The sequence below is a fragment of the Brienomyrus brachyistius genome, chromosome 9 (assembly GCF_023856365.1).
Source record: "Brienomyrus brachyistius isolate T26 chromosome 9, BBRACH_0.4, whole genome shotgun sequence".
In the NCBI taxonomy this organism is placed as follows: domain Eukaryota; kingdom Metazoa; phylum Chordata; class Actinopteri; order Osteoglossiformes; family Mormyridae; genus Brienomyrus; species Brienomyrus brachyistius.
The window spans coordinates 13,222,256-13,244,965 of record NC_064541.1 but is presented as its reverse complement, the minus strand read 5'-3'; the positions used below and the strand labels follow the sequence as shown (position 1 = coordinate 13,244,965).

Below are 22,710 nucleotides of genomic sequence, written 5' to 3'. Positions count from 1 at the left end.
CAGGTTTGTTAGGAAGATTTATACTCCCAGTATATGGAGTAAAGGTCTTTCAGTCAGATCAAACGCAGGACTGCTTACAGGCCATTCCTGTATACTGCTGGCTATAAAGTAACTTATCTTTCAAGGTTCTAGAAAGCAGTGGGGGGGGGGAAATCATTTGCCTCTTATCTAAAAAGATAATCGGAACTGCTGCAAAACGTTCGTTATTCTTTCATGTAATATGAGTATAAAATTCTTAAAATGGCATTTTTACAGAAATTTCTCATGTTTTCCCAGTTTTAGGTTGGACGGAAAACATTGAGCCTTATGTCCGACCATTGGTGTGCTGCGTTTCAGTCTTTACCCTCCCGCTCGGCGCCGATGCACCCCCGTGCGACAAGCACCCCCGTGCGACAAACACCCCCGCCCTCCTTCCCCTCATTTTCCTGACACCTTCGATTGTGCGTCTGCAATGAAATGTAAATTGCTGTTGATCCCCTGTAATCTCTGTTGTTGCCTGTTTTATTATGATGCGTGTGCCTAATTTAGAATAAATATTTAAGTCCTCGGTTGTTTTGACTTAAGTAAAACGTTGCTATAAAACTATTCAGCCACATCATCTCAGCTACTGCCGCCTTAAAATCTCATTGAAAACTAAAATGTTTAAATGCTGCATCTGCCTAACCCAGCCCCCAGTATTAGAGATGAGACCTTCAAATGACACCATAATTTCCCGTATTCTGTGTGTAAGCTGAGAGTTTTCAAAATCACTTAAAATTTTACACACGTTTACAGAAAATAAGCTTCTTAGTATTTAGGATGGATGTCTTCTGGCTGAGAATATGGTTTGCCTGTAGACATCAGGTCATAACTACAGTTGTAGTATTTTAAATCTCGGTATTTCACCCCGGAGAGAGATCTCTCGGCTGGCCTGGAACGCCTTGGGATTCCCCCGGTGGAGCTGGAGGAGCCGGCTGGGGAGAGGGAGGTCTGGGCATCCCTGCGTAGACTGCTACCCCCCGCGATCAGACCCTGGATAACTGGCAGAAGATGGATGGGTGGATGGATATTTCAGTGGTAGGTTACATACAGGCCTAGAGCTGACCACCTTCTGGTTTAGGAGCTGTAACATTTAAATCCTTTACAGTGTTTATAATGTGTTTTAATGACCACTTACATGGTGACACCAACCTGACACCATCAAACTCCTTAATTTACAGACTAACATGAAACAAATGTACAAACTCCACATACATTTTGTACAGCTTATGTTCAACACTGAATAAAATGACAAATGTTATACCTGGCTCAAAAATGATTATGTATCAAAATGTTGAACAAAGTCTAAATCGGCACCCACCAAACTGACACCCCCTCGAGGAGGCGGAGCTGGCGCACCAGTCCCACCCACCCGTGTGAGGGGGGGGGGCGCCTTTTAACACTCAAGGGTGCCTTTCAGACGCGCTGATATTTAATAGTGTGTCGCTGACATCTGAAAGCGGCGATTAAATTTTAAAAGCCATCAGCAGCATGAGGTGGACTGATGCTGCATGATCAGGTCTCAGTCCCCTTCACTGTGCAGACGATCCACATCGGAGCGACTTGATTGTATTTAATGAAATGCTGACACAGTAACAATATGTGTCACATATCTGATCGATGCCAGAGACAAAAAGCTGAGACAAAACACAAAAACCAGCCAATATATAACAGAAATATTTGCTGCGTGAAAACATTGACGGTGTCCTGAAATGCTCCATTCACATTTACACCCTATGGTCAAAGGTTAAAATGTAATAAAACGCTGCTGTGTAATTTTCACCCTCACTCATTTTATTTAAAAAGCCAAAACAGTGACCAGGTTAATCAGTGCTTAAATAATAAATCAAAAGAATTTTTTTTTTCCAGTTTTGCCAGTGTGGCGGTACCTCACCATCATACCAAACTGTAATATATGCATGACAATCAAAAAAATCAGGAACAAACTAGCAGTCTGGCTAACGGGAGTAGTGTAGGTGCTGTGAAAGTCAGCACAGTCAAAGACAATTAACACGGCACTTCACAAAGATGGAATTTCTACTGGCCCACCCCGCACGAAAAGCAAAAAAACTCCAACAGGCATGCTGAAAATGCCACTCCAGAGATATCTACGGTAACACTTTAACATAATGTCCTTTCGGAAAAGGAAACCGCATGCTGTGTTTATTCCCACGAGGACGCCGGCTCAGAGACATGGAGACCGCAGGATTTGGCAACATGGACAAGGTACAAGACGTGTTAGACCCGTTAGACAGCTGGAGTTAAAACCGGCCCGTAGAGATTCTGCCAAAACATCGCCTGACACCATTACCTGTCCACCCTCTGCGGCACTGCCTGTCATTAAGGCGTCTCTCCAAGTAAAAGGTGCTTCGTACAGATAAACTGCTGAATATTTCTACCCAAGCAGTTCAGGGTAAAGACCCTGCTCACAGGTAAAACAGAAGAGCCCTCTTGCACCTACATGAATTGGCAATCTTTTGGTGTCAGGCCAGGCCTGCAGTCTTTAAGACTACATGCTGGCCGTTCGCCCAATAAATATTGCAAAAACAGCCAAACAAACATATTCAGAGCACAGGTGCACTAAATCCCATCAAGATGTGAGAATGACACGGGACAGCAAGTGTAATAGTGACAGAGGTGGTCATCCGCACCATAAGGAGCTTCTGAAAGTCCTGTGACATTGACGTGATGGACCCCAGCATTTCCTACACCCTTAGATGTGTCCACTATTTCATAAATTGTATACATTATGACTATGGTAATAACCAGAGGTGGAAAGTTCAGGTCCAGAAAGTACAAATCCAGACCAAGGTTTTATTTCCACCAACCAGTTGAATATTCTGTGACTGATTCTTTATACACTGGTTTATAAACTGGTTGACTGAAACAAAATCGTGGTCTGGATTTGTACTTTCTGGACCAGAACTTCTTGCATAAATACGTAATATACAACCTAATCACCTTAGCAATACCACTGACCTCACGTGTCTGATAATTCTTGAAATTCTTGAAATACTTGAAATTCTCCACAGAACCTAACAGGAAAAAGCAGAAACTCGTGCAATTTTAAGGACGTAGTTTATTGTTCTGCATTAGTGCTAATAAAGATGTGATTTATTTACTATGAGAGGCAAGAATCACACGCAGCCTGTAAATTCCTAACCACCTGCACCAAACAAGCATTCCTGATTTTAGGGGGGGAGGGGTGGACAAAGGGAGGGTGAAAGCAGATGAACATGGTCACAGGCAGTGGTGGAGAATTCAGGTCGAATTTTGGTTTAAACAAAACCTTTGCCCCTCCGGTCAAAGAAAGCATGGAATGTGCAAACTGCACCTGCCATAGGCTGAAGGCGGTGAGTTCAGCCTAACAGGAGCGCTGGCTTTGGGATGAGCGCAGGGGTCCCAAACACCCACTCAGGGTCTGCCCTTCAACGCCTCCGCTGTCAATGTGTTCGGGTGCCTGAGCTTCAAGGCAGCTCGCGAGTCCATCCAGAAAAAGCCTCCCGATTGGTGTTTGAGGGTCCGTTCCTCAGGGGCTCGTGTGCAGAGAGGCCTGCTTCCATCCCGATTGGTGTTTGAGGGTCCGTTCCTCAGGGGCTCGTGTGCAGAGAGGCCTGCTTCCATCCCGATTGGTGTTTGAGGATCCGTTCCTCAGGGGCTCGTGTGCAGAGAGGCCTGCTTCCATCCCGATTGGTGTTTGAGGATCCATTCCTCAGGGGCCCGTGTGCAGAGAGGCCTCCTTCTGCTCCTGATTGCGTTGCCGAAAGAACTTCTTGCCATACTCGTAGGAGCTGATCATGATGGCGCAGGCTGGGGCCACCTTGATCACCCTGGGGAGGCAACCTGCAGGAGGGAGACGGGGGGCATAAGGGGCCTGTGGTGGACTGCTGAGGAGCAGGCCAAAACGCAGCGGCCTTATTCCCGTGCTGTACGGGTGTCCTGGGGGACTAACGGCATTTATAGAATTCAGATTCTGTCATTTACAGCTGCAGCACTGCAGTAGAAAAGTAACAAGTTAACATTATAATGGATATATGCAGTATAATATGCAGTATAAACCCAAATATGAAGCACTAATTAACAGTAACACAATAAAAAATAAAACAGAAATTAAGACATTATATAATTATATAATATAAGAAATTAAGTTCCAAATTGGAACGCCAAAAAGTTATATCATCTTGTTGGATGACTAGATGGTTCCCAAATCTCTCCTCAAGGACATTCCATGCATTCCTCAAAGTTCACCACCAGCTCTATAAATTCACTTAATTAGTGGAGGAATTCAATGAGGTATCGATTAGCCAAACAAGACTGGGTAGTGGTTGACTTTAAAAAAACAAACACACAGGTGTATTGCAAGGGACATGTGCAGATGTACAAGAAAGGGAACGGCGCTCCGGATTAAAGGTCAACGTCCGCCAGGCCAAACCGCACACAAACCGCACACGTGCAGGGAAGGGAACGGCACTCCGGATTAAAGGTCAACGTCCGCCAGGCCAAACCGCACACGTGCAGGGAAGGGAACGGCGCTCCGGATTAAAGGTCAACGTCCGCCAGGCCAAACCGCACACATGCAGGGAAGGGAACGGCGCTCCGGATTAAAGGTCCACATCCGCCAGGCCAAACCGCACACAAACCGCACACGTGCAGGGAAGGGAACGGCGCTCCGGATTAAAGGTCAACGTCCGCCAGGCCAAACCGCACACAAACCGCACACGTGCAGGGAAGGGAACGGTGCTCCGGATTAAAGGTCCACGTCCGCCAGGCCAAACCGCACACAAACCGCACACGTGCAGAGAAGGGAACGGCGCTCCGGATTAAAGGTCCACGTCCGCCAGGCCAAACCGCACACAAACCGCACACGTGCAGAGAAGGGAACGGTGCTCCGGATTAAAGGTCCACGTCCGCCAGGCCAAACCGCACACAAACCGCACACGTGCAGAGAAGGGAACGGTGCTCCGGATTAAAGGTCCACGTCCGCCAGGCCAAACCGCACACAAACCGCACACGTGCAGGGAACGGCGCTCCGGATTAAAGGTCCACGTCCGCCAGGTCAAACCGCACACAAACCGCACACGTGCAGAGAAGGGAACGGCGCTCCGGATTAAAGGTCCACGTCCGCCAGGCCAAACCGCACACAAACCGCACACGTGCAGAGAAGGGAACGGTGCTCCGGATTAAAGGTCCACGTCCGCCAGGCCAAACCGCACACAAACCGCACACGTGCAGGGAACGGCGCTCCGGATTAAAGGTCCACGTCCGCCAGGCCAAACCGCACACAAACCGCACACGTGCAGAGAAGGGAACGGCGCTCCGGATTAAAGGTCCACGTCCGCCAGGCCAAACCGTACACAAACCGCACACGTGCAGAGAAGGGAACGGCGCTCCGGATTAAAGGTCAACGTCCGCCAGGCCAAACCGCACACGTGCAGAGAAGGGAACGGCGCTCTGGATTAAAAGTCCACGTCCGCCAGGCCAAACTACACACAACGTCAAAATTAAATAAGAAAAGGAAAAGTAATTGAGGGCTTTCCTGGATACCACATAGCTCTGCTAACGAACTGCTACAGGAAATAAGGTAATCTGTTTATATTACTGCCAAGAGCAAAATAAAGTCACCACTTAGAAAGCAGGAGGATGGGGTACATGGGGGGTTATTATACGACTTAGCATTAGTTAATTAAACAACAGGTACATTTCACCCCAGAGCATGTCTGGCTAACACCCCTATAGAAGTAATGCTAACATTTTACGTCTAGCAGCCATCAAATGAATGAATGAATAAATGACTACTAATACTAACAACAACAGCACTACCACTGACTGCTACTACTAGTAGCAAGTTTGGAGAAAAACAGAGTTAAATGAGAGATTTACATGGTGGAGGAGCAGGCGAACGCTGAGACTCTGAGACCTCAAAGGTCTTGCTGAGCAGTGGGATAGCAGTGAGCAGTGGGAGAGCAGTGAGAAAGCAGTGAACAGGGGGAGAGCAGTGAGAGAGCAGTGATAGAGCAGTGAGCCATCCTGCCTGCTACACCCTACTGCAGCAAAAGCAGACACCTTCCGCTGTCTGCATTCATCCAATGGATATGGGCTAACCTGCTCACGCAGCACGCAAACTGCCTTACCCACAAGAAAAGGGAGGAAAAGATTCACCTTTGTTCCCCTTAGAGTTAAAACCTGAAAACACTTCACACTTCTTTTATTAGCTGATTTTCGTAACATGGCAGAATCGTGACACCTAGTGGCGATTCAAAGGAGAAAACAGGCTGATGGAAAAAAAAATCTATTATTAGATAACTGTATCGCACTGTACATTAGTTCCATCCACTGTTCCCAGAAGGTTAAACAGCTGATTCAGGAACAGAGAGAAGCTCCTGGGCCAAGCTAATGCATTTAGCATCTAACCTGGTCGCTGTGACACCAGGCTAATGACGACACTGTAGTCTCAGGGTCTGGGAGATACAAGGCAAGTTTTAAATGTAGTTTGCTCTGTGAGATATACGAGAGGGACCACACCCACTGAAACATAAAGACACAATGAATTTAATATGGACGGCTGGCATGGAATGATTTTGCAAGTCTGGAAGTATTGAAAGATGAATTCCGTCAGCAGTCACCCTTTTAGAACAATTTTGGGAAATTATATATTAGAAGCAGTTTCCCTTCAAACACTATGTCAGAGAAAGGTGTGGTTTAATTTATTTTTCGTAATGTGTAAGTGTATTTTTAAGAAGACTGTGGGCCTAGTAATGACGCATTGAGCACCTGCACCAAATAGCATTTCTCATCATGAAAATGGACTGCAGGGTGGGTGTCCTTTGGGACATGTAGGATTACATGCAGGACGACCTCCCCCCCCCCGACACCAGGACACATACCTGCAAAGAGTCCTCGGACCCCATTCTCAGCAACCACCCTCTTCATGATGCTGTATGTCGTGGAAGAACTTTTTGTAGACACTGTGGGGGAAGCCGACATCCGATCAGAACGCCAACAGGGTGTCACTGAAGCGACGCTACCGTCCTCAAGGTTCCTACTCACGACTCAAAGCTTCGAGTTCTCCAAGTTCAACCTGCCGCCGCGTTTTCACCACATCAAAGGGCAGCGTTGCTATAGATGCAATCTGGGGGAAGATGGTAGCAGCAGTGAAGAGCAGCAAACTGAGCCATTTTCATATTACATAAGGATGCTGGCGAACATCAGGCATTGGGATGCAGATTTCAAACAAGAGCAGCAGAAAACCTCGATGGATACTTATGATTAACATCTCAGGTTAAGTATATAAACATTCAGGCAAGGTGTCATTTTACGGTCAGTCTCCAGGCAGATTTCAGATGTGCTGTGCTGTACGGGAGGGGTGGGCTAGGCGCAGACAGCTGAGGATGCTGGGAGAGCGAAGGCGGCCCCCCTACTCACGGCTCCTGATGCGGCTCCTGCTGTGAAGGTCATCGTGAAGGTGGGCTCCCTGCAGCTGTACTGGTGACACAACCAGCTCTTCCCCAGCTCGTAGTTGTACCAGTACATGGCTGCAGAGGCAGCAGGAGGGGGGTAGGGTCCGGTGAGCAGCCGACAGACCGGGCGGCACCATGGATGGCGCGGCGAATGTGCCCGCGAACATGAGGGCAGTGGTAGGGAGAAAAGGAGGAACAACGTGGAGTCAGACTGATAAAGGCAGCGGCAAGCACTGATCCTGGAGAAGAACCTGCTGTTGTACACATATGTATTTTTGTAAGTTATCCAAACCACTCGGGGGAGGGGACATTGCTAGAGAATGGACAATACCTGAAAAGGGGACATCGCGGAGCATCGTGGGTCCCCAGCCACGCCACAGAGAGCACCACCCGTCATTCTGCACTGACGACCGGATACAGGTGCTCAGCTCCCTATAAGACAGCTTCTGGGACTGCATCTTGGTCCGGATCAGCTCCAGCGGGCTGATCACCGTGACGGAGCCCACTGTGGGCCGGACACAGGCGCATGGTGAGTCAGGCCTTCAGTGAAGGGCCATCCACACACACACACATACTCAGAGACTGCTGCACACGTCACCGAGGTCCCCTCACCTCTGGCTACAGCCCCCGCCAGCAGGGGCGCCTCCCCCGAGTAAGAGCCCATCCTCTTCCTTAAAACCGCACACAACTGGTCATAGCAAGTGAAGTAGATGACAGTTGCCGGTACTGCCATGACCCTACAGACAGCAAACAGAAATCAATCCGCTCGCAATATAAATATTCATGCATGCATCTAGGGCTCCAAACCCCTCCAGCTTGGGCAATGTGGATCGATGTTTACGTAACGGCATAAGTGGTTTCTGGAGGCAGACATGCAAACTTACAACGTTGGGGGCAGTCCACTCCATAAAGACTTCACTCCCTCTCTCCGAATTATGCTAAGAAATGCATCCTAAAGTTAAAAAACAAACAAAAAAAAAACTTCAGAACCAGTTAGAATTTCAAGTCATTATAAATACATGCGCCCCATGACCCAGTGAAAATGAAAGTGAAGTCTTGGGTCTCTGTTCACCAAGTTATTTAACTGCAATGTAGGGGTTACTCACAAAAGTAATCTACTACAAACAGAGGTGGAAAGTTCAGGTCCAGAAAGTACAAATCCACACCAACACCTCTGTCTATAGTGGAATACCTTTGTGAGTAGCTTCCCCAACACTGCTTAACTGTGATAACTAAAGAAGTTACTTTACAGGTTAAAGTTATTTGTTAATTACAGAGTGTTAAACAGAAAAGTTTACCAGGGTCCCAGTGAAGTGACCTGGTGCTTTGTACCAGGCTTTGGCGTTTCCGTTTTCACATACGCATATGTGATCCATCAAGCCATTGCAGTACACAAAACATTTCCCTGTGGGGAAAGAAATAAAAACAAGCCACTGGAAACAAGTTTAATAACATTTAGAAGGGGGGAAAAACGACTAATGAGGCTGCATACCTTTCGGGAAAGGATTCTTCTGTGCTTGGAGTCTTATCTTCACCACATCCAGAGGTGTGACTGGAAGCGTAACGAACAGGGTAAGAGGACGCGGCAGGGGCGCCGGTCAATGCATCCGCGGCACCGTCAGCGCAGGACTTACCGATCAGCGACGTGAGGATGGCCCCGGAGCAGGAGGCTAGCATTTGCTGGAAAGGCGTTATGCCATTGAATTGCGGCTCAGCTGATCTGGCAGACATGGCACTGTCTGTGAACACATACTGGCATTTCGGATACTGCTTATAGGGTTTGTATATTCATTTGACAACAGCATATTTACATGCTCCTCACCCGCTGGATCTTTACGGAATGTTGCATTATTTAATATTTTCCCTTTAATATGAAAACAGGCTACACGACCAGCAAGGTCACAGAAACTAAAAATTTATAACGAAGGGACATGACTTCAGAATTTAAACCGAGATTTTCGTTCTCCTGCCCACCGGATAACTAGAGAACCTTAAGTAATAATAAATACAATTATGCTTGACTGGAAGTTGGGCAATTGTCATTATATGACAAGGAAACTAATGACGAAAATAATTTCAATACCAAATAAAGATTACCTTCTGATGTCCTTGAAAACGCAAATAACAGTGGCACTCTAAGTCAGGCAAATATCTCCTTTTCGGTAAACAGTAACCGACTATATCTTAATCCTGCCACCATTTTTGGGTATACCCTGAACACCTAACAATGTTAATCCACAGAAAGTCTAATGCATAAAAAACTACTACTCACCGCGATTTATACACTTGACGAACTGCCTTATATATATATACTTACCACTAAATAACTAACCATTTTACGTCTACTTACAAGGCTCCCAATGATAACACGTGGGTCTCAAAACCCATATTTACGTGCCTTCAAGTTTTCTTTAAATTTCATTTATATAACGCACATTCATGTCAAAATTTCGCTCCATAAATCAAGGCGCGCACTCAGTACCGTAAAATGTATTTAATTTCAGCATAATGTATTTTATATAATTCGTCGATTTCTATTAATTTTTTTTTATTTTTAATGCTAACTAGGGATGAAGTGTCGAAACGGCTGATTAGGAAACCAAAATAGCGCTCGGCATTCCACGGCAGCCAGAGGATTGTGGGATACCTTTGTAAGAAGCGGGAAAGAGGAAACTCGGTTTGAACAGCGTAGTTCGAAATGTAATCAGTTAGCCTACTAGCTATCCACTCAAGTATCATTTTTAGCTTTCTGTTTCAGGTAAGGCTTATGCTTGTCAAATTAATTACGCGTGTCCGCTTATTTAATGATACTTTTTGTTGTTCGAAGTGTCCAAGTTTTGCATTTGTCGAGTGTGCGCGTTTTATTTTAGCAGTTCAGCGGCTAGCGGAGGTCTCCCCCATTAACTGTAGCGTTTAAAAGGCTTCCGTCATTACCTTATGCCTCCTATTGTTTTTAGTTTTACTTTTAACTTTCTACTCGCTTACTATTTAGGCCGAGAGCTGCAAAGCGTATCGGGACAACAACGGACACTAACGCTACGCACCGGAATTGTAATTTTTATCTTGCGTGTTTTATATTTAGTCAGACTGTAATGGCCCATTTTGTGTTTTGGAGGTCGTTACCGAAATGTGTTATAACACGTCTGTTTCATTTCATCCAGGGAACACGCTCGAACGTTTGCCTAACTGGCTGTTTCTCACCATAGAGCTAGCTGGCTTCCTAAAATGAGATCTAGAGGTAGGTGGTGGTGGTTATTGGTTACGCTTTTTGTGTGTCATATCGTTCGTCTGCCTGGCGGCCCCGCGTGTTCTCGTGTATATGTCAGGGCTCTTATGGATCCCTGTTTGCCCTCGCAGAAACTGCGGATGGTGGACCTAACAAGGCATCGTGTAAAAGAAACCGTGTGGTGAAGAAGTCCCGCTCCTCAGACGGGCGGCCGCTGTTTGGGAAGTGTTTCTACCTGCACCTAGTGTCCAACAAGAAAGCTGAATCGTTGGAGAAGGACATCAGACTGCTAGGAGGGGTACGCATTTCCTCGTCCCAATACAGCGCGTGTACCCATCATACATCCTGTGTTTTCATTTACAGCCGTGACACCCACCTGTTTCCTTAATGTCCTTCACAACAGACTGTCGAAAAGTTCTTCAGCAAGGAGATAAAGTACGTCGTATCAGATAAGAAGGATGCCAAGTTTGTCCAGTGCCTGGGAAGGAACTCGCCGGTGGCCAGCCCAGACTCGGCTCACAGTTCCCCCCTACCCAAACAGAGGAGTCCAAAAGGGAGCTCTCAGGGCCTCACGGATGCTGTAAGAAATTCATCCATTCTCCACATTTTTTTTATTACTTGTCTCACATTATTATTGTACTGAGAAACTTTTCTCATCCCTGTGCTTCTGGTACTCTTAACCCCCCCCCCCCCATTTTTTTTAATGACAGGTGGTTGCAAGTAGGGGAAAGTCTTTGGTTGAGAGAGTAATAAAGGAACAGGTGGGTAGATATCCATGCTGTTGTGGTAGATGTCATCAGTCACAAGGCTTCTGTCATTTGAATAAATGGTCAACATGATGCAGTGTTAATTTGCTTGGCCTAATTAGCTCTTGCTTCTGTTTAGGAGAGGGTACAGATCAACAGAATTTTATCTAATGCCTTGAAGTGGGGAGTCAAAATCCTGCATGTTGAAGGTAACTTCGCACCATTTTGTTGGCGTTTTGTTGATTTAACCTCTTTTTTTTCCCCCACATAACTTTTGGCGTCAGTGATACCGCTCTGGTTGTCTATCCTAAAACTTCTCAGCGTACGATAAAAATGCATCCTGTGATGGGCTTTCTTGCGTATTGCATCTGCCTGACACTCACGTCAATGTATTATCAAGTTCAATACCAAAGTATTTATAATGCTGCACTACTTCAATCACCTGTTCATTAATAATCACTGGATCAGTGACCATAGGATTCTTCCCAAAATCTATGACCATCTCTCTTGTTTTTGATGTATTAATGTCCAAAAAAGATGACTTGCATCAATCAATAAATTCTTCCACAACAGGACCATGGTCAAGGACCTTTCAATTAAGAAAAGACAGAGTCATCCACAGACTTAACAACATGCCGCCCCGCATACTGACTCCGACATTCATTAGTATACAGCACAAATAGAAGTGGAGAAAGAACGTAACCCTGAGGGGAACCAGTAGAAGAGAAAAGAACATCAGATAAAACTTAATTCACTCTCACACACCCTTCCAGTTAAGAAGTAAATGGTGTCTCAATGTTATTTCTACCATTTTTTTCCATGTCAGATATAATCTCCTATGTTGAAAAACAGAAGAGAAATCTCACTTCAAAGAGTAAAGCCGTGTCTGCTTTAAAGAATGAGGTAGGTTGATGTTTTGTGCTGCTTGCTTTTGCATGGACTGTCAGGATGCAGTTTGCCCAATGGCTGAGATCACGACATTTGTTTTTTTAGACTAAAACCAGCTCTACCCAAAGAGGTGCTTTTCAGAAACATGATGGTAAGTCTTCTGGCCTTCTGTGCTAAACGTTACCCTGTCAGCCATTCTAACTGCGTGTTTTCACATGCTCACCTTTTTAACATGCACACAATTTGCGCTGTTTGATAACTTATCACTGGGTCTTGTTTTCTAGCTGGGAGGATCAACCGACCTTTTGTAAAAGTGGAGGACTGTACCAGGTGAGTTTTACTCATGGGACCTTGTGGGAAGTAGCTGTTCTGCACCCTCATCTACCCCAAAATCTCTCTTGCGGAGTTTCTAATGTCAATCCTCAGATGATTAACAACCAAAGACAACGTGATTGTTCTTGTGATATCTTAATTTATGACGTCATTTGTGTGTGCATGTTTATGCATGTGTGTTGGAAAACTTAAATTCAGATTGCCTGTTTGACCTGTTCTCCCCCAACTTAGGCAGTATAAGCCGATCTACCTGTCCATGCCATACCTGCCTGTGTTCAATTTCACGACTACGCCCCCCTGCACGCCATTTTATGTGGACGATTATGGCAAAGGCCATGGAAAGAAAATTAAGGAACGCAGGTACTGCCCCAGCTTCATTTTCGCTCCACGCTTTATTAATATTACCTTTCACGCAGTCGTGCTTTGACTTGACCACTCATGAGGAAGATTCTTTAAGGATTTTAGCTAGTGGTATTCAGGGATTAATTGGTCATTTTTCCTGTCAGGCTTAAAAACCCGAAATCTGCAGGAAGTCAGGACGGCGACAGTGTTAGACCTCTCAAGGTGAGGGAGAAGAAGCTTGGAGGATACTGTGAGTGCTGCCGGGTGAAATACGCAGCTCTGAGGACGGTAAGTGATGTTCTTATGACCCGAGGGCATCACACTGCTCGGCGTGTTCCTCAGAATAATGGGATTTCTCCCGATTGTTTGCAGCACCTTGGCACAGAGCATCATAAAGCCTTTTCCAAGACTGACGCCTACGATGTTGTGGACCAACTCATCTCAGGGATGGAGTTTGATGTTACCGAGATCAAACACATGAAAAGGTAATATGGATAATCTTTGTGGTTGATGCAGCAATGATGTCACTTTATTAAGTCCCGCTGGGAAGTCATGATTCTGCGCATTGTCTCACACAGGGGAGGGTGCAGTGTTTCCTCTGCTGTCCAAGTTTCTGTGCCAAAACTGGCCCTGCGGGATAGGAGAGAAGTGAGTCCGCCAAGGCTCCAGGACACCGGAGGCGGCCATGCTTTTAAGGGAGCCTCCTGTTTGGCTTCCACCTGGGAGCCCTCAGCCTCCTGTAGGCCAAGGAAGCGCAGCAGTGAGGCTCTCCCTGGCGGCTGTGGCCCCAAAATGGCGCATTCCCATAGACGTGAGAGAACACGTGTGCTCGGGCCGGCAGTCGCAGCGCAACAGGGCAACTGCCCGCGTCATTTGGCACAAAGTAGCACCTCTGACAAAACTCTCACGTCAGCCTCTGGACAGCTGCTTGACAACAACATGGCAGTAATAGGACATAACAGGGAGGAGACGGCAGTAAGGAAAGCCAACAGAAATGATTCTGTTTCACTGGACACTGCTGGCGGTTTACATCTTTCCTGTGTGGTCAGTCGCGGTACGACGAGCACCGACCACACGGATGCGGCAAGGACTTTGCAGAACAGGGTCCAGATGGCAAGAGCGACGTGCGAGGCAGTGACTCTGTGCGCCACGAGCAGCGATCTCAGTGAATCGCAGTGCCCCCCTGACGAGGAACTGCAAAGGAAGGTCTGCAGTGTCAGAAGGCGCCGGAAAACTGTCCGAGCTTCAGAGGGACCCGTTAAAAATGCGGAATCCTTAAGTGGTGTGAGTTGGCAGCTCTTTCAGTCCAGCGAAGACATGGAATGGGATTTCAAGGGTTTTGAAATCTAGTAACAGCACTTTGGAAGTTCTGATAGTGGCCTTACCTCTTGTTTATATATATAAATTCATATATATAAATAATATATTTATGTTTATACATAAATATATACAAATATATAATATAGACACGCACACACAGTCAAATTATTTGAATAGCGGTACAGACATTGTTGAAGGCTGCTCCCCTGCTGTGTTTGACAGGGCTGCACTTCTTGTTCTGTTTGGTCAACTGAATGTCTGTCGATCAACTTATACTGGCAGGAATGACTGCTCCTGTATTCCTGTACGGTGAATTATTCATGCCAGTGTTTCTCGATCCTGCCTTCTGGGACCCACAGACAGTCCGTGTTTTTGCTCCCTCTGAGTTCCCTGCCTGACGGTCCACATTTTTGCTCTCTCCCGGGAGCAAAAGCATGGACTGTCTGCATGTCCCTGAGGATTAGATTGGGAAATTCTGATTTATGGTGCTGGTATCAGACATGGAATATGGAAATCGAACCAGTGTGATCTCAATGTAACCATGTGAAATTACTGTATGAAGTTGTTTGAATGTCGTGCTCTTGAATTATGGCAGATGCTTGAAAAAAATTTTTTAATGAATATCTAAAAGGAGAAAACCACGACGGTGTGTGTATTGTGTGTGGTGCAGAGGTTAGGTAATTAAAAATGGACAATGACCTCTCCCCTGGTTCGTGAGAGACGGGCCAGCAAACCAAACTGGCCAAAATGAGGCCACTGCTTCTGAGAATTAGGCTATGGCTTTGACCTGATTACCCCAAGTCAGCTTTTTCTTACCCATTATTGTCATAAAAAATACATGTGCGCAGTGGCTACGGGGAGGTGGGCCCCTGCGTTTCCTTGTGCACTGCACCCTGGTGCTGACCGGTGGGGTCGCGCCCTCCAAGGCTGTCAGTCTCCAGTGTCGGTGCTCCGCTTCGATGGCCCAACCCAGGCAGGAATGCTTGCTGCCATCTGTAGAATATCCAAGTGTATTAGGCGTGTTCCTTGTGATAACATGAGTTCTGAGACATGCATTATTCAGTTCAGTAAATTAATTATATTCCTTTTGATAAATGAAGGATTTAAGCCTCTCTGTGTCACCGACTGGCGTTTTGTAGTATTCCCTTGTTATAGGTGTGTAGATCACAGCTGTAAACAAGCCAGGCAGGCTCCCCCCCAATATCCAGATGTGCTCACCATGCCCCCCCCCCCCCCCCCCCGTATATTGTTGGCCTTGGCCATCCCAGTGTTGACTCCATGGCTATGGTCTGTCTTGCATCTATTTTCCTGACCAGCCCCCCATTCTCTTTTACTTATCAGTTGCTGATTTCTTTGATCTCTTGCCAATGGTTTAAAGTTGTCTATCAAAAGAGGCTTTATTTGCCCTATTTAGCGTACTGTTAACGGTGCTCGTTTAGAGTTGGGTTGAAAATACCTTTAAGCTCCATGTTTTTAGAGTAGCCTACACCAAAGCTGAAGTGCAGACCAGACCCAAGTTGTTTACCTAACATTCTTCAGCTGATTTTCTCAAGCTAAACATCTTTACTAAATATTTGGAGGTAACTGCTTGGATAAGGCAAAGAACTCGAGGGCTACAAGAGCAACACACTGAAAGCATCCGCTCATCCACCTGTTTACACTCCCAGTTTGCCTCATAATGGACGTATGAGACTTTTAATCTTTTGGCAAGAGATGTGCAAACATTTTCGGGGTTTTGATGTTTCAGTGACAGCTTTAGGTTCTAATTATTTAGTGTGAAACAACAGCAACAAAGGTTACTTTTAGTACAACTGTAAATTCTATTATTTGTAATGATTCATCAAGGAGCATACATTAAAGATGAAAAGCGGTAAAATGCATTAGAAAAGGCGAATCCGCCATAGAAATGGCTGTTCCAATAAAAGTCCCCCAGCCCTAAAAGACAAAGTGCAGGCCTGCTTTCAGGCAGTCCCATTGTGTGTCTCTGGGGGAAAGCTCGCTGTCTGCGTGCGCACTGAATAATCGAACATATTTCCCATTTATTTTCGAGGCCATTTATTCATTTTCCAGTCCTGTGCATAAAAAAAAAATCCCACTTCGAACACGAACAGGTCACAACACCGCCTATTGTTACTGTCCCATTTTAGGTTTTGCATCATTTGCATTCAAGGTGTTTTATAAGAGCCTCCGTGGGGGTATGTGGGACCGTAGGGTACCGGTCCCATACACTACAGCTCCCGACACTCCGCCTGCGCTTCATGTATATGCATAAGGCGTTTCTGCAGTGAGCTCCTGGATATCGATGTGTTTTAAGGAGGTGGCTCTGCCTTCCGCCGTGGCTGGCAGCATCCAAACGCACTCGGCGCTTTAAGCAGCATCTCGATGCGGAGGCTGCACGGACATCCTAATGGCAACCAGCAAGGGGAGATGCACTAACCAGACGGCTGGAGCACGTTCGCCCATGTATTTCACCTGCTGTTTTCTTTAGCGACAAAGATTTCCCGATTTTTTGTTGTTGTTTTTTTGTTCTCTTGTTTTGGGACGAATTGTTTTTACAACGGCACAGCTATGATGACCGTGCGATGGGGGATTTCATTTTTATGCGTCTACGGAGCGATGTGTATCGTTCATTCCGACAATCCGAACCTTCACATAGGTAATGCCATTTTTCGCTATAAAATATGGTGGAAATATTTTAATGAAAGGCAGCTGGGATGTACATATTAAACAGCATATAAAATTGGAAAGATGTACCCATATGATTTACGACGTAAACACCTTTTAAAATATGCATCTCGGTGCAACGCCAAAATGACAGCCTTATATTCTATGGATGTGGTTGTTTTTAGTGAGATGGATTCCCAGCCATTATTCCGCTTATCTCTTATGTGCCGTTTCATGTGTACATTTTCGGCGACGTGTTTAGTGGCTCCGTTTTCATCCGCAAGGACGAAACGAAAGAAACCTGTTATTTTTTTGCCTTTAAAGGTACCGTCTTGTCGGGAGGGAAGGCTGCCGAGGACGCCGGCGGCGCGTCGGGGAAGGAGAACACCGTTCCTGTGCGGTTAATTTACAGCATGGACAACGGCAGTCAGATCACGAATGACGTGCTGAGCACCAGGATAACAGCGAGTCTGGACCCACAACAGGTACGACGCTGCTTCTTCTCAGTCGGGCTGTACGTGTCCTTGGGAGCTTTCTGCTTTTTGGATTTTTGTTTATTTGCATCAAAACACCCCCGTACCCCTCAAACCCGGCGTCTGGGACCCTCATGTGCCGCCTTTTTTATTATTGTGGTGGGTCAGGTTTATTAGGACATTCCCGACCCTTTGAATTCGCCATGAATTCGTTGCGATTTATTTATTTTTCAGTGGTATGTGTGGCTTTATGCTTTTCAAGCCGTGCGCCTTGGCAGTTGGGGGTGATTATTTTACACAAAGGACTTGCTTTATACAAAGGTGTCAGATGGGCCTTGTAAACAAAAGGAGGAGACGCAAAAACGCAATGTAACAGCAAATACAATATATCATATATGCAGCACATGTATATATAAGCTGTATTTACGGAGATACATGCAGAAAGCAGAAAAGTGAGAGGAAGTAGACAATTGCTTCTGGTCAAATAGAATGTCTCTCTCTCTCTCTCTCTCTCTCTCTCTCACACACACACACACACACACGTGTATGTGTGTGAGATGTGTGGTGTCATACAGTACATGCGTCAGTTTATTTACCATGTACCATTGTTGCTCATTATGGGTCCCAATATCCAGTTTGAACCCCATCATTCATTATTTAATAACATTTGACGTCCGGTTACTCATTTTCTCTCATTACTTGCTTTTTATATTAATTACAAATACGGTTTTATCTCTGTGGTTTGACTGTATTTGCGGTGTTTTACGTATTAATGGTACCCAGTGTTTGGGTTGTTTAACCTCCGATTACCTCGGCGTCATGTCGTACATAATATTGTTAAAAACGTGTTCATTGTGCACGTTATTGTCAGGAAATATGAGTAAATTGGACTAATCAGAAAAGGTACGAATCTGAAATATTGATAGTAATTGTAATAGCTGGCGTACTCTAATATCAGACCGGCCACTAAAGCATTACAACCCCTGAAGCAGAGGATCCCCGGCCGACTTGATCGCATCCTGAGTGATATCCATGTGTTATAGTCAGTGTGAACAAAGCCATTGTGAAGAAGCCTTTCCCCCAGCCTCCCCACCCCCTTTTTTAAAAAAAAAAAATCCCGCTTGCTGGGGGTCAGGGTGGTTCGGGGCTGGGTTGGGGGGTTGTGCTTACTTGGCGCAGCTTGTCTGAAAACTGCGCATAATAGAAGTAATAATCCTTTGTGCTGCCTGAAAGATAGGAGAGCAGAACCAGCGGGCTTGTTTACATCTAGTCCCCTGGGATTTTTAAAAATGTCTCTATATATGTGTGTGTGCGTGTGTGTGTGTGTGTGTGTACAAAACCTTCAGGCTCTTTATCTGGGTAGGAAGTGTGTATTTGCTCAGAAAAACAACGCAAATTAACATTAGAACATTTGCAAACCAACAATGACACAATAAGGAATGAATTAGGGTTTCTTCTCTTTTCCAAAAAGGTACTGGTATCTTGTTGGATATCGAGACGAACCTAACCTATTTTCAGGGTTCGTATATCAGCCATTCTATGTATTTGTTAAATTTTACCATCATCTCGATCAATCAATCAATAAATCAATCAATTAAATTAATTAAATGACTCGTTGCGGCATCCATTAACCAAACGGGGTGAATAAATCGGCTAGTCGAAAAATATACTACATGGTGTATCGGACGGTTGAAGCAAACACTGGGTGATTTTAGTAGAGTTTTACAAGTGGCTAAGCTGACACACGTTGACGGACATAATATCATATTTTTACAACAACGTAATTTTCTTTGCCTAAGACATTTGCACACACGCACACACAAACACGCACATTTATACTGTATACACACACACGCACACACACACACACACACACACACACATATACACACATGGCATGTGTTTGTATGTATATTTATATATTTATATATTTATATTAGCTGGAAACACAGAAATATGAGTCAGGTTTACAGTTTGCACGATGTGCTTTGTGGATGATTAAAAGGTACCTGATTAAAATCCATCCGTAAGATAACCTGTGTGGTTTTTCCCACAGGCTGCTGCTTGATATTTATAGCAAAGCCTTTAATAGTAAATGCTGAAATGGCAAAGCGAGTTTGTCTTTTAGGGTTTACGCATAATGAGCACATTTTTATTCAGGGTATCTTCAGTTCTCCGACCTTTACCTGTACGTGCCGTCTGCTTCGTGTAGTTAGTTTTCGCTTTCATGTGTTGGCGCTCCGCCCCGCTGTTTCCCTTTCAACCTGCTTCGTAATTAATGAGGTTTGATTGGGCGTTTACAAAATAATTATCTAAGAGTTCCGTCTAACCGCCAGTTAACGTTTAGGGGGACTGTCGTGTTACAGGGCAACTTGAATTTGTTTTATTTGTTTACAGCAATTATGTAAATTAGAATTAAACTTCAAGTGGTTTATCAATAATTTACTCAGTTGCTTGTTTGGGTCCTGCGATGTATAAAAGATAAAAGAAACAAAAAAGAAATGGTTATGATTCATAAGTACTGAATGTTAGAAAAAGAATATATGTGTGCTTATAGGCTATATGTATGTTTCCATGTTAAACTGTGGTCAGCGGACAGCTGATATCTCATGACACAGCCTGTCCAGTTGGTTGGAGCATGTATGGTAAGGTTAATTGCAAGGGAAATTTCTGGGGGGATTTGTGTATGTGTTCCATCCATCCGTCCGTCCGTCCATCCATCCATCCATCCATTCTGAAAACCACACAACCTGAAAATAATCATGCCTTTAACCACGTAAAGCTTTCACCTGATGCTTCTGGTGTAAACCGCCTGGTATTGCACAAGTAACCCAAAACATTGCAGGTACTGTGATGTTCCTTTAAGAAGAATAAGGAAGAGAGCTCCCCCTTAATGAATTAACACACCAAACAAATGCCTAATCTACAAATACTGACATCTCTCTGACTAAGGGCTTTGTGAATTTTTGTTTTGGAACCTCAGTATTGTAGCAGGGTTTATATATGTGGGTATTTGCATAAGCTGACGTCGGCATCTCGGCACGATCTGGGCTATTTGCACAGGATGTGGCGGGGCGATGGTTCAGAGTGTTTTACTGGTTATTCCCCAGTAGCGTGTGGCAGCTCCACCAGTGAAGCAGCCTCATTTTATCCTGTCACTCCTCGTGTGAGGGGAGCGGAGATTTCTCACATACCTCTCGGCGTGTCATATGCTGAGCTACCAGCTAAAAAAAGTCGTTTGGTGGTGTTATGTCAGAACGTGGGTGTGCAGGTTTCTTTTCCTTTTTTTTCCCATGTTCCCCTAAGGGACAGACATTAGATCGTTATTATACGAACTTTCAATGCGGCTTCTCTTAAGTCAGCACTCGATGAGGAATGCTGAAGGACTCAGCTGTAATGCAATGTCTGACTCTGCTCTCCGGTGTTAAGTTCTGATTAGCACGCAATTTATCTTAATTGCATTCTGAGTGTTCAGAGAAGGTCTGGTTTCTGTCTGCTGCTGTGCTGATGCATCATGGGATATCAGATCGTCCTGCGCCCGCACTCAATGCTGCTATAGTATCAGGGTGTGTTTAAAGTCATCTTAAAGGACGAACGTAAAAATCTTATTTTTAAATGCGCATTATTCTGGATATCTTTTCCCAGGGCTCTGAATGGAAGACAATGCCTTGGTGAGTGTGTGGGCCTTTCTGAAGGCTTGATACTTGCCTGCAGATGTATAAGAAAACATTTGAAGGACAAAGCAGGCTCTGAACTTTAGGTCCCCTGAGGTAATGTCTTGTGGGACAACAGAATCAGGAGGCTGTAACAAGTGACGCCGTCCTCCAGTGCAGTAAGAAGACTGATCCGCCATGACAGCTGCACGATATGTCAAAATGACGTTGTGCGACGTGGTCACTGGGGGCTCCTAACGGCACTGCAGCTCTCAGCCCCCTCCCTCCATTTTGAATGGCACTGAACAGGCTTTCTGCCAATAGACACCCTGGGTGGCTTCCAGAGAGATGCTCGGGCCCATTTGTTGCCCGATTGTCGATTTTGGGATAGCACTTATTCACTTTTGGCAAATTAAAAACCACATTGGCCGCTGGTGTGAAGCACAATCATAAATATGGAAGTTTCAAAACTTTTCTAAAAATGTGCTGACAACCCTTTCAGGCCCGGAGTGATTTGGGTTGCATGCATCACCTCTGCCTTTTAAAATGCGCAGGGTTTTACGAAGCCCATCGCTAGACCATTATCCCATTAGTTAATATTCTCAGTGAACATCAGGGTCTGGTCCTGTCTTCAGTCCTGCTGCTAAATCTCTGCTGCTTGTCCCTTCTTCCTCCGCAGGTGACCCATGTGGCGCATGCAAGCTTTCAGTTGGACGCCTTCGGGGAAACATTTATCCTGGATGTAGAGCTGAACCAGTAAGTGTGTCCAAGCAAGCACCAGTCACCCGACTGGCCTTAGCGGAGTGTTTCTGCAGTGATCTGTGATAACCTGCGTGCATCTCTGCGTTTCCTTCCGAGACACGGGAGCCTTTTCGTGTGTCAGACGACAGGAATGGCATGTAGCACTAACGATGCCAAAGTTGTTAATGACGCTAACGATGCTGACAATGCGACCATAATAAATATGACGCTTCAGAGGCGCGTAGGTGGCGTGAGGACGAGCCTGCGGTCCCCCTTTCGGGCCTCGCCCATAAATATGTGAATACTGGTGCCCATCAAACTCAGCAGTTAGCAAGATGCTGCACTGCCCTGCGAGTGGCTTGATAAGCTGCCCCAGTGCCGGACACCATGCCGGAGCTTACGTGCAGCCACGTCGCACTGAAATATCGATCGCACGGCTCCTGATGGGAAACAAATGCGCTTCCCATGCTGACCAAAGTGCTTGCGTGCTTTAGGCTAAAGTGCTGACTTCCCCCTGTTAAACGGTAGAGCGGTGCATTCTGGGATACCCAGAGCCTTTAGAGCGGATCAGAGGGGAAGAGGTGCAGGAAGATACCGGTAAAAACTATAGTCATGCTTCGTAATAACGACAATCTGTTAATACAAGAACGATGTGCTAATTATGGTATCATCATCATCATCATTTGTTCAGTTGTGTGTTTAGACACGCCCTTGTTCAGGAAGCTGCAAAGCATTCTCCATTTTATTAACGCAGATTGAATCCCTGTGTAAGTGATAACGATCCTTCTAATAGCAAAATGCTTTTTGTGCAGTCACACAATGCGTTATGCAATAGTGCTGGAAAGCATG

The 22,710-nt window shown here is 45.5% G+C and overlaps 3 protein-coding genes across 5 annotated transcripts in view; 2 read left to right on the top strand and 1 right to left on the bottom strand.

Annotated features, from left to right (window-relative positions):
- Positions 1-3,079: 3,079 nt before the first annotated feature.
- slc25a40 (solute carrier family 25 member 40) lies at positions 3,080-10,002 on the bottom strand. The gene is made up of 10 exons (XM_049026065.1): positions 9,110-10,002; positions 8,968-9,027; positions 8,774-8,880; positions 8,360-8,427; positions 8,088-8,212; positions 7,807-7,980; positions 7,441-7,550; positions 7,066-7,147; positions 6,903-6,983; positions 3,080-3,861 (listed from the first exon to the last, which is right to left on the bottom strand). The coding sequence occupies exons 1-10, from the start codon at positions 9,204-9,206 to the stop codon at positions 3,731-3,733; spliced, it is 1,035 nt and encodes a 344-aa protein (XP_048882022.1). The 5' UTR covers positions 9,207-10,002; the 3' UTR covers positions 3,080-3,730.
- Positions 10,003-10,095: 93 nt separating this feature from the next.
- dbf4 (DBF4 zinc finger) lies at positions 10,096-15,413 on the top strand. The gene is made up of 13 exons (XM_049026769.1): positions 10,096-10,233; positions 10,637-10,713; positions 10,833-10,999; positions 11,105-11,281; positions 11,412-11,462; positions 11,587-11,656; positions 12,274-12,350; positions 12,441-12,486; positions 12,620-12,665; positions 12,900-13,028; positions 13,175-13,298; positions 13,383-13,495; positions 13,589-15,413. Exons 2-13 carry the CDS (start codon positions 10,701-10,703, stop codon positions 14,358-14,360), a joined length of 1,785 nt encoding a protein of 594 aa, XP_048882726.1. The 5' UTR covers positions 10,096-10,233; positions 10,637-10,700; the 3' UTR covers positions 14,361-15,413.
- A 1,077-nt stretch (positions 15,414-16,490) lies between these two features.
- Positions 16,491-22,710, top strand: part of adam22 (ADAM metallopeptidase domain 22) — a 48,229-nt gene continuing 42,009 nt past the window's right edge. The window contains exons 1-3 of one of the 3 annotated variants that reach the window (XM_049025204.1): positions 16,491-16,986; positions 17,319-17,479; positions 21,800-21,876. In XM_049025204.1, the coding sequence (XP_048881161.1) occupies positions 16,899-16,986; positions 17,319-17,479; positions 21,800-21,876 (326 nt within the window). In that variant the 5' untranslated portion in view covers positions 16,491-16,898. The remainder of the gene's footprint in view (positions 16,987-17,318; positions 17,480-21,799; positions 21,877-22,710) is intronic. The other 2 variants (XM_049025205.1, XM_049025206.1) reach the window with 2 other exon arrangements.

Bases quoted from the DNA above. Each gene is read 5' to 3' on its own strand.
- slc25a40 (XM_049026065.1), bottom strand. From the start codon at position 9,206: ATGTCTGCCAGATCAGCTGAGCCGCAATTCAATGGCATAACGCCTTTC. The intron at 9,028-9,109 runs GTAAGTCCTGCG...TTACGCTTCCAG, and splicing joins CATCCTCACGTCGCTGATCG to TCACACCTCTGGATGTGGTG. The intron at 8,428-8,773 runs GTAAACTTTTCT...TTTTAACTTTAG, and splicing joins GTCACTTCACTGGGACCCTG to GATGCATTTCTTAGCATAAT.
- dbf4 (XM_049026769.1), top strand. The intron at 12,487-12,619 runs GTAAGTCTTCTG...CTTGTTTTCTAG, and splicing joins TGCTTTTCAGAAACATGATG to CTGGGAGGATCAACCGACCT. The intron at 13,496-13,588 runs GTAATATGGATA...TGTCTCACACAG, and splicing joins GAGATCAAACACATGAAAAG to GGGAGGGTGCAGTGTTTCCT.